The 13,621-nt window shown below is 37.4% G+C and overlaps 1 protein-coding gene across 1 annotated transcript in view; it reads left to right on the top strand.

Moving 5' to 3' along the window:
- The window catches only part of tdrd12 (tudor domain containing 12), a 104,981-nt gene extending 92,492 nt beyond the window's left edge, over positions 1–12,489 (top strand). The window contains exons 30-40 of the mRNA XM_052028702.1: positions 72–255; positions 1,624–1,682; positions 1,815–2,007; positions 4,848–4,923; positions 6,338–6,435; positions 6,613–6,722; positions 7,646–7,697; positions 7,816–7,929; positions 8,009–8,162; positions 11,471–11,543; positions 11,975–12,489. Coding sequence (XP_051884662.1) covers positions 72–255; positions 1,624–1,682; positions 1,815–2,007; positions 4,848–4,923; positions 6,338–6,435; positions 6,613–6,722; positions 7,646–7,697; positions 7,816–7,929; positions 8,009–8,162; positions 11,471–11,543; positions 11,975–12,072 — 1,211 coding nt within the window. The 3' untranslated portion in view covers positions 12,073–12,489. The remainder of the gene's footprint in view (positions 1–71; positions 256–1,623; positions 1,683–1,814; positions 2,008–4,847; positions 4,924–6,337; positions 6,436–6,612; positions 6,723–7,645; positions 7,698–7,815; positions 7,930–8,008; positions 8,163–11,470; positions 11,544–11,974) is intronic.
- The last annotated feature ends 1,132 nt before the right edge of the window (positions 12,490–13,621 follow it).

Genomic DNA, 13,621 nt, shown 5'->3' with positions numbered 1-13,621 from the left:
CTATACAAATGAATCACTTGCTCTAATGAAATGCAATTTGAGCATATTTATAATCACTTTTTATTTTAAAGCATCTTCTTTAAGAATCACAACAGTGGAAGAACTCAAGAACTTGGTAGTGCAGTACCCTGCTGAGGGTGCACCAGAATCTGGTTGTTTACGCTATCTGTGCAGATTGCTAAGGTTCCTATCTACTCCAAAAGAACAAGCTGATATAATAGTTGCAATGACTCATTTGGCCAAGATGCAAGTAAGGTAAGACTATCATAAATATAGAAGTCAATTCCATATCTTCGGTTTGAAGAATATGGATACATTTAATTGTATTCTGACTTATTTTCATTTTGGTTGAACATTTATTTTCTACATTTACTTAGACATTTCAGCTGTGAAGAAAACCATAGTGGATGGGTAAAAACATTTGGAAAGCATTTTAAGCAATTTGTGAGATCTGCTAACCAGATCGTGCAATTGCAGGATGAAATTAAAATCTCTAAAATAGTTATGATTCCAAAGTCTATGAACCAGGTCATTAACAGGAATAAAAGAAACTGCAGGATATTTATATGTGTACTCTCTGTTAATGAATTTGAATTAAAGCATGTCCCAAAAACCATGCTGGAAGTATCTGAATTTTAACCAATGTGTTCAAACTGTTTGTTTATTAATTTGTAAATAAATGTTAAAGCGCATGCACACGCACGCGCGCTCACACAGACACTCTCTCTTCCTGCTTTCCCCTTTTGTAAGACTTTACCCAAGTGTTGATTCTTCATCTGAAAAGTTGGGCAACAAAAGCAGGCAACGATGGAGAGTATCACGCCCGAACCAAAGTCCAGCCTCCACTTCTTTAAAAAGCAAATCACTGAACAGTGATCAGAATTCAGAAACTTAATTGAATCCTCCCTCCTTTGCTTTGGAGGCCATTTTGTGCTGTTGTCCTGAATGTGATCAGCCAATCTAGAATAGACCAGGAATGAAACTCAAGCCTTTTCTATCAGTATAATTGTACTGCCAGCATTATTCTGAGGAACTGCTTTATCACTTTTTAAATGAATGTACAAAGTATATTATACACCACACTTCAGTTGAGAGGACTAACAAACAATTTACATGTAACCCTCTTTCAGTTCTGCTCTTTAATTGACCTCTAGGTCAAATATTTTTTCACGTCTTCATGGTCTACAATAGTGCATACAGATGAGTACTGTTGCTAAAATGTAACCATTAAATTAATAGTACCATTAATCTAGAAATATCTCAACCTGGATGAGAGAGCAATATGATAAGTGTTTAATGTAATCATTCTTCAAATGTCGTCTAATAAACACAAACCTAATGATCTAAAAATTTGAGCTGCTCGTTAACATTCCTGAGGACACAAATAAACTTTCTGGGTGGTAGGTGGAGTGGTGGGTAGAGTGAGAGAAGGCAGGAGATCTATGACCTTCAGTTTGTCTTACTATACAACCCAATTCTCTGCTATTTTAATCTAATGTCTTCTGATAATATTGAAATCACTCCTAGGTTTTATAGATGTTGTATAACACAAAACTTTATCACTATGCAATTTGAATTCCTCTCTTTAGTGTTTGCTCTTCATTTCCTTTTTATTTATTGTAGTTATCAGGATGAAATTGAAGAAGAGAGAGGAATTTACGTACTTGTGAGCCTACTTCAGGGTGAGAATTTATTTCTGCTTTTACCATTAAAATGGATTTTTGGCCATCTCACAGAATTTTGTTTGATCATTATTTAAGTGCTCAAAACTAATGGAACCATTTTCCACTACTCTAAAATCTCTTTCATTTTAGGTGCAACCAATTCAAAACTACAAGAAAGCATATGTATTGCACTTGGGATTCTAGGCAAAAATAGTAACCTGTACTTGTCTTTTACTGATGCCAATGCATTAAAACATCTTTGCCATTTATTAAAGACGGCAGTGGAAAATAACGTCTGGCAAGCTGTTATAGAAGCTTTAGCTGAGCTTCTGACTTCCAACAGGTAAAAGGGATTGACTTAATGGTATCTTCCTTTTAAAATAATTGTACCCCTTGAAGAAAATTCACAAAACCATATCCTGGAGGGAATGGGGTTCAAATAGCAAGGAAGGAGTGAAAATCGATGAGAACATAGACCAGTACAGCACAGAACAGGCCCTTCGGCCCACAGTGTTGTGCTGACATAGCTAATCCCTCCTACCTACAGAATGCCCATATTGCTCCATTTTCCTCTCATTCATGTGCCCATCCAAGCCCCTCTTAAAAGCTCCCAATGAATTTGCCTCAACCACCCTATCAGGAACACATTCCAGGCATCCACCACTCTCTGAGTAAAAAAATTTACCCCTCACGTCGCTTTTGAACCTACCCCCTCTCACTTTAAATGCATGCCCTAGGGTGCTAGAAAAACTGGCTATGCTTAAATTAAGTTACCTGGTCTAGATGGGATGCATCCATAGAGGTTTGCCATAATCATCCAATACCCCCAAGAAACAAAGTTCCACGAAGATTGAAACACCCTTGTTCATACTGATAAAAGCACATGCTAGAGGGCTACGTTCCAGTCAGTTCGCCTTTGGTCACGAGAAGCTTTGGATACAAAAATCAGGTAAAGAATGATTATGCACTTTGAAGTTTGAGCAGATAAAGGTCCAACGTGAGATTTGTTAAAGGCAGAAGGTTTGTGGCTAAGTTGATTAGATTTTTCTGATGCAGTGGTAGAGCAGTTGATGAAAGGGAGGTATATGCTATTAAAGTTTTCACAGGTCATTTAATAAAGTCCTGCACAAAAGCCAGCTTGAAAAATACAGCTCATGGAATTAGAACCATTAACAGAATGGATAGGAAACTGGCTTAAGAGCATAGAATAGTGGTAAACAGTTGTTTCTCCTGACTAGAGGATGCTTCTCAGGGGTCAGTCTTGAGTTATATACAAAGAACTTGCACTTTGGAGGAGAGCAGGGTTAAATTTCCAAATTTTCCAGATGATACAAAGTGCTAAAGTATGACAAACAGTGAGCAATAGATTGGGAGATGGGCAGACTGGTAGTATATGAAATTTAATGCTGGCAACTATGAAGCAATGTAGGCTAAATGGCTCAATTCTAAAAAAAAAATGTGCAAGAACAAGAAAATCTTGGTGTATTTTTGGAAAAGTACTTTAAAGTGACAGGGCATGTTGAGAGTCTGGTTAGCAAAGAATGCAGAAGCCTGGGATTCATAAATAAAGGTGCGGATTTCAAAAACAGGGAAGTTAGGTGAAACCTGTGGTTACAGTATAAATAGAATATTGCATTCAATTCTGGTCACCTAATTTTAGGAAGGTGCAAAGGTACAAGGGAGGGTACAGAAAAGATTTACCAGGATGCTTCCAGGAATGAGACATCTCAACAATAAGGTTAGATTAGAGATATTGGGGTTGTTCTCTTTGGAACAAGTTGAGAAGAGAGTTGATAGATCTAAAAAGTCACAATTAGGTAGGATAGTTGAGGGAAACTGTTCCAGGATCGAGGGAACAGATATTAAATTTGGAGCAAAAGATATAAGGGGGGATAACAGAAAACTTTTTACCCAGTTAAAATCTGAAACTTGCTGCCTGAAAGGACAATAGGGACAACCAATCATTCAGGGATTTCAGGAGAAAACTGGATAAGTACTTGAGGGGAAATAATTTGCAGGGTTTAAGGAAAATGGTGGAAAAACGGTACTGATGGCTTTACTCAACTTGGAGTTGTGATAGACTCAAAGGACTCTATTTCTGGAACACTTCGGACATTGCACTATTCCAGTCAGTTAATTGCAATATTTTCCTTAAATATTCTGAAATTTTGATGACAGATTTTCTGCAATATTTGAAAGTAGATTTCAATGAATAAATCTTAAACTTGCTGAGTTCAAATTCTATTCAAAGAATCTCTTCCCTCCTGATTATTTCTCCTCTTGCACAACTCCTGACAATTTTTGTCTTCTGCTTGTCATCTTCCTGTATTTGCCCCCCCCCATCCTCTCTCAATCTTTCCACTTGTCACCATAGTCATTTTCATTCTTTCTTGATAAATATCTCCTCTCCTTTGTGTTCTAATAAGGAATAAAAGGATCAATACATGATTATTTATGTATTATTAGTATTTTGTTTACCACACACTTATTCAAATAAAAGTTTGCTATGTTTCTCACAGTAAGTTAATTTTATTTTCTGGTGCATTTGTTGTACCCACTCCACTTAAACTTGCTGCTGAAGTGCACGTCAAGAAGCATAAATTGCCTTCCAGCACCCATGACCATTGCTATTCACTTGTGGGACAGTGCTCAACTGTTTCAATAATGAACAATCTTAATATGTAGATCAGGACCCATAGCTGTTTTCCGGACTTCATATGCATTTTCAGCTGACTATTCAGTTGCACTTGTTTTCATTCTTCTTTGATTTGCCATTCTAAATAAAAATCAGTGGGATCCTGACATATAGCATTTGCATCTTTCTGGAGGAAAACTAGTTAAACATTTGCAGCTAAGGAAAGTGAAAAGCTAAAGAACCTATGGGATTAGTTTGGATTGCAGAAGTAGAAAACTGTATCTCCATTTATGTTAATACAGCTCCCTTACACTGTCCCTCAGTAACCCCTCTTTTTACCCCCAGTGCCTTGTCACTGACTGTATCTCCACTGATTAGATTGTTGATCGTAGCTTGGAGGTGCCATTCAGCTATAATTTTACAGATAAAAATCAGTAATGTCTTAGTCCTCTTTCCACCAAACTTACTGGCATGAGATTTTCATGATATAGGAAGTTGAAACTACCAAATAATTTTAACATTATATCTACATAAGATGTCTTTTTCAGGTTTTGTGAAGAAGTTGAAAATCATCAAATTGTCAGCTGTCTTTGTGCAAAGATTCAGCAGTCATCTGAGGATAAGGTAAAATTGAATCACTTTGGTTTGTAGAAGTAACTTGGATATAATCTGAAAACATTGGTAAAATCTAGATTGCTTCCAAGGAGTTATACTAATCAGGGAAGCTGCTGTTGTTGTCATGAGAACAGATGTAGTTGACAGAGACTGAGTATACAAAGAGCAAATGCTCCTGTTAGTGGAAGGATCAAGAACCAGATGATGTAGGATAAAGGTGTTTGTGAGGGGGAGCGGGGGGGGGGGGGGGGGGGGGGGGGCGGGGTGGAAACTACTAGTCACAAGGATAAAAACATTTTTATGTAATTAGTGGTTAGGACCTGGAACGTATTGTCAGGAGGAGCACCAGAGGCAGATTCAACATAGCATTCAAAAGGGGACGGATAAATAGTTGAGAGGGAAAAAATGAAGGGTAAACAGGAGAGGTTGGAAGTGGGAATAGCTAGATTGGTCTTGCATACAGCCAGCATAGACTTAATAGGCAGAATGGCCTCCTCCCATGCTGTAACCTTGCTGTAACTTTGTTTTTTTTCTGACTTACATTGTAATGAAACTGATAATTGATCAGAGTTGTGTGTCAGTCTATTTAGAGGAAAAGTCCAATGTGCAAATGATCCTGTTTAATAGTACTGTAGAATATTCTGCCAACAGGAAATGGATGTAGGCAGGTCAAAATTATGTTGAATAGGTTTTTAATTAGATGTGTTTGTTAATTTCATTCCTTTTACATCTGGAGTCTTTTATCTCAGAAAATATAATTTTCCTTATTAGTTAAATTTACACTTTATTGTTCTTTCAATACATACAGACTGAACGTTTGATGGGCAAAATCTTTTTATTCCATTTTCCAGAATTTGTACTATTTTCCTTTTTACCAGAACAAACCCACTTTACATCAAATTGATCTTGGGTATATTTGCTTTGGTACCTCTCATCATGGCTTATCAGATGCTTTGTTCTTAATGCTAAAATTCCAGTTTTATTATGTGCGTTTAGTGGGAGGGAAAAATGCCCATTTAAAATATTCATAAAAATTGGAAAAAATATAAATAAACAATTTGGCTGACAAGCATTCTAAAGCACTCTAGTTGTATGGGGTTGACAATAAGATAACAAGGCAAGGTTCACAACCATCAGTGAGATACATAATTAAAATTATATTTGTTAATAGTGTTAATTGAAGGTTAATGTTGGGCAAGGTATTGGGAGAATTCTTCCTGCTCATCTTCAAGTTGTGGAATCTTGTACCTCCAGTAGCAGAGTGCTACTCAGTGTCTTGGTTTAATGCCTCTTCTGTTTAATATTACTTCAATTTAGTACCACTTCAGAACTCCACTGAATAGAACTGATAAACATTCACATTATATTGAAAGACATTATGCTGATGTAAATGTAAATCCTTTTCAAATTTATTCTTTGTAAGGTTTTGGAAAACATACTGAGGATTCTGTCTCATCTCAGTGGGAGATCTGAGAATATGAATTTAATATTAGCAAATGGACTGGAGTTAACTATCAACAGGTACGTATTGTTACAGTATCTGTAAAATCCATTTGTATTTCTGCTGCAGTAAGCAGTAGTTAGAAGCTGTAACAATAAATAGTTATAAAACAGGTTTTATATCCAACATCTTAGTAAATCAAACTCTGAAAGTTCAAGAAAGCATCTAATCAAAAACTATCTTTTCCTGACTTTTAGGCTGTTATCGAGCACATCAAGCAAAAGTGCTTTATACAAATTTGTAAATAAAATGAAGTTTTCACTGACCAGTTTGCAAAATGATGCAGTCTTTTCTGAAGGAAATGCTGGTATGGTCGACAAATTTGTACCTTACATTTTGTTGTGGAGTAGAAATTGTTCTATATACCTTTAAGTTTTCTTGCAAGTATTGAAATGATTTTTGTCATGTGCAACGTTTTGCAGCTCTTTGAAAGCTATACCCCCATAAAAGTTCATATGGAATAATTCAACAACCATAGGTCTTGCAAAATTGAGAGAGAGAACCATTTTATGTTGCCATATAATCTCCTCAACTGTTTTAAACTCATTTCAAATGTGCATCTGTTTCAAAGTAAAGTTTTATTTTTAATTAAACTTTCAATAGTGTCTGAAAAGTCTAAAGTAAACAGATCTATATTTTACTTTTTGCTGCACTGACCACTGATCTCAATCCAAAAATGGCAGTGAGATTAGTTACTTCAGTCACCAAGTCCAATTCTGCTTGTATTGTCAACAGTGTTTGGTTGTGAAACCATTTGTTCTGATAGGTGCAGACCCTAGTGGAGGAGTCTCATCTAATGCATGATGAAAATGCAGTATAAATTGCATCAAATGGAGACTCCAAGATACAAGGTCAATAAGGCTCTTTAAAACTTCAGTGAAAAGTGTAATTTAACTGATTGTCTGGATTCAGCTGAAAGACATCTCATTATGTGGAAAGAGTTAAGTACTTTGAGTGTGGCATGCTTGGCCCAAGATCTCTATTGTGTGTAATATTCTCAAGAATTAAAAAGGGTTAATTTTGGCATAGGTCTGTACAAACCAGAAATAGTGTTTGTTTTGTTTGGAAAACATCAGTGTTGTACCATTTAATACTCAAAGATTTGCTTGGCTGGTGTCAACAGAGTGCACCCATTTGTCTTCATCCATAGAATTGCCAAGGGACTGTATGCAGTTTCTAAGCACTCTTCTCTTAGTGTACATTTTATAATGTATTCTGTTCTGATCACAGATATAGATATCCCCAGAGAGAAATCAAGTCGACCAACAACTGATCATAAAAGGTTATGTATTCTGATAATTATTCCGTCTGAAGCTGAGTCATGTAATGCGGTTATGTAATTAAAACAAAAATGTATTTAGTTTGATGTCCTTTAACTGACAACCTTCATATTTCTACAGCTTTCACCCTGAAGTAAAGTGGCATCAGAAGGATGATCATCTTATACTAAATATAAAATTGCAAAATGTTACACAATATACATGCAGATTTGATCATCACAGAGTAATATTCAGGTATGTAGAGTATGGATTACCTACAAAATATGTTCTCGCCTTTTGGTCAATTAATCTGACATTTCTTATTTAAATGCAGTGCCTCTGTTGATGCCAAATTGTACATGGCAGATCTGGAACTTCAAGGCAGTATTTTAAAAGACAAGTGCTCATGTATTATAAAAAATGAAGAGCCTGTTATTACGTTGTTTAAAGAGGAGAGAGGTGTGTGGAGCAGTTTGCTGAAACTTAAGGTAATAGTGAAATAATTTTCTTCTGTCACACTAAATAGATGGATAGTTGTATGATGCAGCCTTGAACTACTTTGCTATCCCTAAATATAAAGCTTTGAGGTTCAACATAATGCTTACCAAGCAACTTCCCTTTGCCACTGTTTATCCCCCATTATTACTGTTTATCTGCTCTCCCATTCACCATACAGCACAGAAATGCACCTTTTTGCCCACGATGTCCATGCTGATCATCAAGAACTTATCTATATTAATCTCATTTACCTTCTATTGGTAAGCGCAGAAATGTTTGGAGAGTACCTGCCATAACCATCCTCTCAGGCAGTGTTTTCCAGATTCCAACAACCCTCTGGATGGAAAATTTCTTCCCTGAGATGCCTTATAAACCTCCACTGGCTCAAAGGAGCAGCTCTCCTTTTTGAAGCAGACTCAATGGACTGAATAGTCTAATTCTGCTCCTATTGCTTATGGTCTATGATGCCTCAATGATGGGGAAAAGTGTCCTCTACTCCAAGGAAAACAAACCCAGTTTGTTCAATCTTCCTCGCAATGAAACTCTTCAAGCCAGGCAACATCCAGGTGAATCTCCTCTGCGTGTTCCCCAGTGCAATCATGTCCTTCCTATGCATGACAGCCAGAGATGTGCACAGTACTTCAACTGTGGCCTAACTATTGTTTTATAAAGTCATACTATGACTTCCCTGCTCTTAGGTTCTATGCACTAGCTAGTGAAAGCAAGTATCTCATATGCCGTCTTAACCACCTTGTCTACCTGCACTGCCTTCTTCAAAAGATGCTTGGACTTGCATACCAAGGTCTCTCTGTTCCTAGATCCTCCCTAAGGCCCAACCATTCATAGTTTAAGCCTTACCCTTATTACTTCTCGTAAGGTGTGTCATCTCACACTGATCAGAATTAAATTTCATCTGCCATTGTTCTGATCATTGTCATCCTGTAGCCTACAACTATCATCCTTTCTATCAACAACATTGATTGTTGCGTCATCTGCAAATTTACAATTCATACCCCCCACATTCAGATCCAAATCATTAACGTATTGATGGAAAATGTTACTGATGGAAAATCGGTGCCACGGTAGCATAGCGGTTAGCGTGACACCATTACAGTGCCAGCGATCGGGGTTCAATTCCCATTGCTGTCTATAAGGAGTTTGTATGTTTCCCCCGTGTCTGTGTGGGTTTCCTCCCACATTCCAAAGATGTAGGAGTAGGTTAACATGGGTTTAAATGGGCAGCATGGACTCGTTGGGCCGGAAGGACCTGTTACCGTGCTGTAAATAAAAGTTTTCAAATATCAAACAGTAAAGGTCTTAGCCCTGATCCCTATGGTACTCAGTGATCACAGGCTTCCAGTCACAGAAACAACCATCTTAATCACTTTCTGCCTCACATTAACAGGCCAAGTTTGCATCTAATTTGCCAACTTCTCCTGGGTCCCCTGGTTCTAACCTTTCAGACCAGTCTCCCACATGGAACCTTATCAAATTCCTTGCTGAAGTCCATGTAGGTTACATCAACTGCATGCTCTCATCAATACATTTAGTACCTCTACAAAAAAAAACAATCAAATTGATCAGACAGGATCTCTCCTTCACAAAACCATGCCAACTATCTCTGCCTTTCCAAGTGCAGATTAATCCAGTCCTTAGAATTTTTTGCAGTAACTTTCCCATTACTCACATTAGACACACTCCTGTAATTACAGGACTTATTCCTGCTACCCTTCTTTCACTTGCAGTCAACTGGCGCCTCACTTGTGGCTGAAGATTTTAAAACCTCCTCCATTGCCTCTCATTGCAGCCAGGGAGACATCTCATCGTGCCCTGGGATTTATCCACCTTTTAAGCTTACTAACACATGTAATATTTCCTCCTTTTTAATGTTGATGTGCCAAAGCATTTCACTGCTCCTCCCTTAGTTCTCAAACAGTGTCCTTTCTCCTTAGTGAATATAGATGAAAAGTATCCATTTAAGACCCCGCCTACATCCTCTGACATCACACACAGATTGCCATTTTGGTTCCTAGTGGACTTATTCTTTCCCTGGTAGTGCTCTTGCCAGAATATACTTATAAACTGCTTTGGGATTTTTCTTTTAATCTTGTCCACCACTGATGTTTTGTGCCCCTCTTTGCCATCTTAACTACTTTTTTTTAAGTACATCTCTAAACTTTCTTTACTGCTGTAGGGCCTCCACTGTTCCAGTTCTTTAAACCTGCCAGATGTTTCAGTTAATTTTTATCCAGCCCTCAATACACTTTGACTTGCTGTCTTCATCCTTTTGGGAACACATTGGCCCTGAACTTTTGTTATTTCACTGTTGAATGTCTCCCACTTGTCCAGTGTTGACCTACCTACAGGTAGCTGCTACCTTTCTGTTTCAGTTAGCAACTCCCTGTCTAATTATATTGAAATTGGCTTTCCCCCTAGTTCAGGACCTTAATTTCCAGACCATCCTTATCCCTTTCCACAACTACCTTGAAACTTAAGAGTTATGGTAACTGTCTCCAACCTGCTGTCCCACTGAAACAACTGTACTGCCAGCAGAGATGACTGAGGAGATTTATTTCCAAATATTTAAAATAGAGAGCCTAGAAAGAATAAATTGGAAGGACCTATTTCCAAAGAGTGGGTTGCAAGCTAGCAACATAGACTTAAAAGGATTGGGAGAAGGAACAGATGGGGTAATAAATGTTTGGAACTCTGCCTGAAAGGATGATCTGGGCAGAGAACCTTGTAACAATGAAAATATACTTGGATGAGTAGTTGAAGAGCCATGACTTGCTGGTTAAAGGCGATGTGCTGGAAGATAGGATTAGGATAAGTGGCTTCCTTTGCCTGGGATAGACACAATGAACCAAATAGCTTCCATTTGAATTATGAATGTTTTATGAATCTGAACATACAAAATGCTACATGAGACTGTATACTTGCAATAAAAGGTACCTTAGTCAAAGTGGAGATGGGAATGTTATCTTCATGGCTGCAAGCTACTCAGAAAAGAAGGGAAAAACATAGGAGTGTGGGTGACAGGATTGAATAAAGAAACTGTTACTGTACTGGAGAGGGATGATGTAACTAAGAGACTAAGTCTGTGGTTGGAATTCAAGAGCAGATGCACCTTTATGCTGCTGGCTGTGTACTCAGCTACCAAAATGGCTGGAAAAAGAGAGAGAAGGGAAAAAAAAACAACAAACTGGTGCTATGAGGATAATTTTGTAAGTGCAAGTTCGATGTATAACACATGGCATGAACACTGTTACTAAAGGGTTTTATGACAATTTCCTTTCAGAATCCAAATGTAACTTTTGACTTCAACTATTTTGAGGAATCGACAGATGATGAATGTCTTCCAATTTGCAAGGGTAAGAGGATCATCCTCCTCATCATCCTCCTCCTCCTTAATCATCCTCCTCATCGTCCTCCACATCATCAATCATCCTCCTCTTCCTCCTCCACGTCATCATTCATCCAGCTCCTGCTCCACATCATCAATCCTCCTCCTCTTCCACATCAATCATCATCCTCCTCCTCCTGCTTCTGCTCCACATCATCAATCATCCTCCTCCTCCTCCACATCATCAATCATCCTCGTCCTCCTTCTCTTCCTCCTCCTCCACATAATCAATCATCCTTCTCCAAATCATAATCTTCCTCCTCCACATCATCAGTCATCATCCTCCTCCACATCAATCATCCTTCTCCTGCTTCTGCTCCACATCATCAATCATCCTCCTCCACCTCATCCTCCTCCTTACATACATACTTAACATTTCTCCACCTTGTTCTTTGATAGACACAAGAAGAAAAGAGCACCCACAGGTCCTAGAACCCATGATTGATGAATGGAAAAGTTTTTCAAATGATTACGATAGTTCTGAGGAAGACTCCTGAAGGATCTGTTATATTATTCAAAAAAATTTAATGTCTTGTATTTCATTTATACAAATATTGGTCACTTCAGTAAAAGATCTTAAGATTTTGCACCTGTGATGTTCCTAGTAAGGCAAAATGTAATTTCTAAATAGTATTATCTCCAAATATAAATTGAATATTTTGTGTCCTTCATCTTTCCAAAGGCAGAGCAAGAAATATTTCATAACAAGTACAAATACAAGTTGTTAAATTGAACAAGCAGACTGATAGTTAAGATTGGATTTAAATGTTAAATAAGTAAAAGTTGTTCTTGAACAATCATAATAAACAAAATTGTTTCTCCACATCAGTGGATCATGTGTCTGAAACAAATTACAGTAAATCTAAACTGCCTGAAGACTAGATTTCTGAGCTAGACCAAAGCTTGTCCTTGCAGTTTGTATCTTATGACCTCATGAAATGTGTGTACATTGCTTGGATTTGTTTTCAGCGTCTTGTGTTTGCAGTCAATACAATAGTATGGTTACTCCGAATGGCTAACAGATTTGTCGTATAGTCCAAGAAAAGCTCACTGAAAACACATGGAGGATTAGATTACTGAGCATTTTGCCAATTGCATTCTATATTTATTCAGCCATCACAAACAGATATCCTCCACCTCAAGCTGAAAAACTCCTTGGTACATTATCAGTGTTCACTGATAATTTTGGGTGAGCTAAGATTCTGAAACCTAAGAAAACGAAACATTAAATTATTTCACTTAAACACATAAAGATGACACCTGATAGTTTGGAGATCCAAATACTTGGCACAATCCAGTTAAAAGTACACGTATAAAGATGCAGCTTAATTAATATATTAATAATTTTTAGCAGTGTTATTTCCCCATGATCTACTATCTACATATTTAATGCATAATCCTTTAATCAACTAAGTGCCATATAAATTGAAAGTAAGAAAAAAAACTAAATTTTGCTTCCACTTTCCCATGTTAATGTAGCTTGATGTCTGATCTCTTTTTTTTCTTTTATTTTATATGTGGACTTACTTGAAGAAACTCTTGTGGACAAATGTTTGCTTGGAGTCTTTTGCTATTTTTACCCTTTAAATAATCAGCAACCAGTTCACTGGTCAAATGTTCATGATAAATTGAATCTATTCCATAGTCTGATTGTTGGTAGAAATTGAAATGTTCAAACTTGGACCTCACTTTTCAGAGCACCAAGTTTAAAAAGCAAAATTTAAAATCTAGTGTCCGATGCAATTTTGGTGCGTTTGTGACCTGGTAGTCATCAACCTGAAACCTTTAACTTACAACGGTGCTCGTCTGTATGTGTGGAAGTTCCTTGTATTTGCTAATTTAATTCTATTTTACTCAATACACATATAATGGCTTTAAAAGAACACTCAGTTTAGCCAAATGTTACAGTTATGCTGCAGACATCAGACTTAACAGGAGCAATATCACAGGACATCTGCTTATTACTGTCACACCACACCTTAATTACACAGCCTAAATGGCAACTCTGAAGGTTGCACCTCTCACACCAACCATCCATAAAGATGA

The sequence above is a fragment of the Pristis pectinata genome, chromosome 13 (assembly GCF_009764475.1).
Source record: "Pristis pectinata isolate sPriPec2 chromosome 13, sPriPec2.1.pri, whole genome shotgun sequence".
In the NCBI taxonomy this organism is placed as follows: Eukaryota; Metazoa; Chordata; class Chondrichthyes; order Rhinopristiformes; family Pristidae; genus Pristis; species Pristis pectinata.
This window is presented reverse-complemented; position numbering and strand designations above follow the sequence as displayed.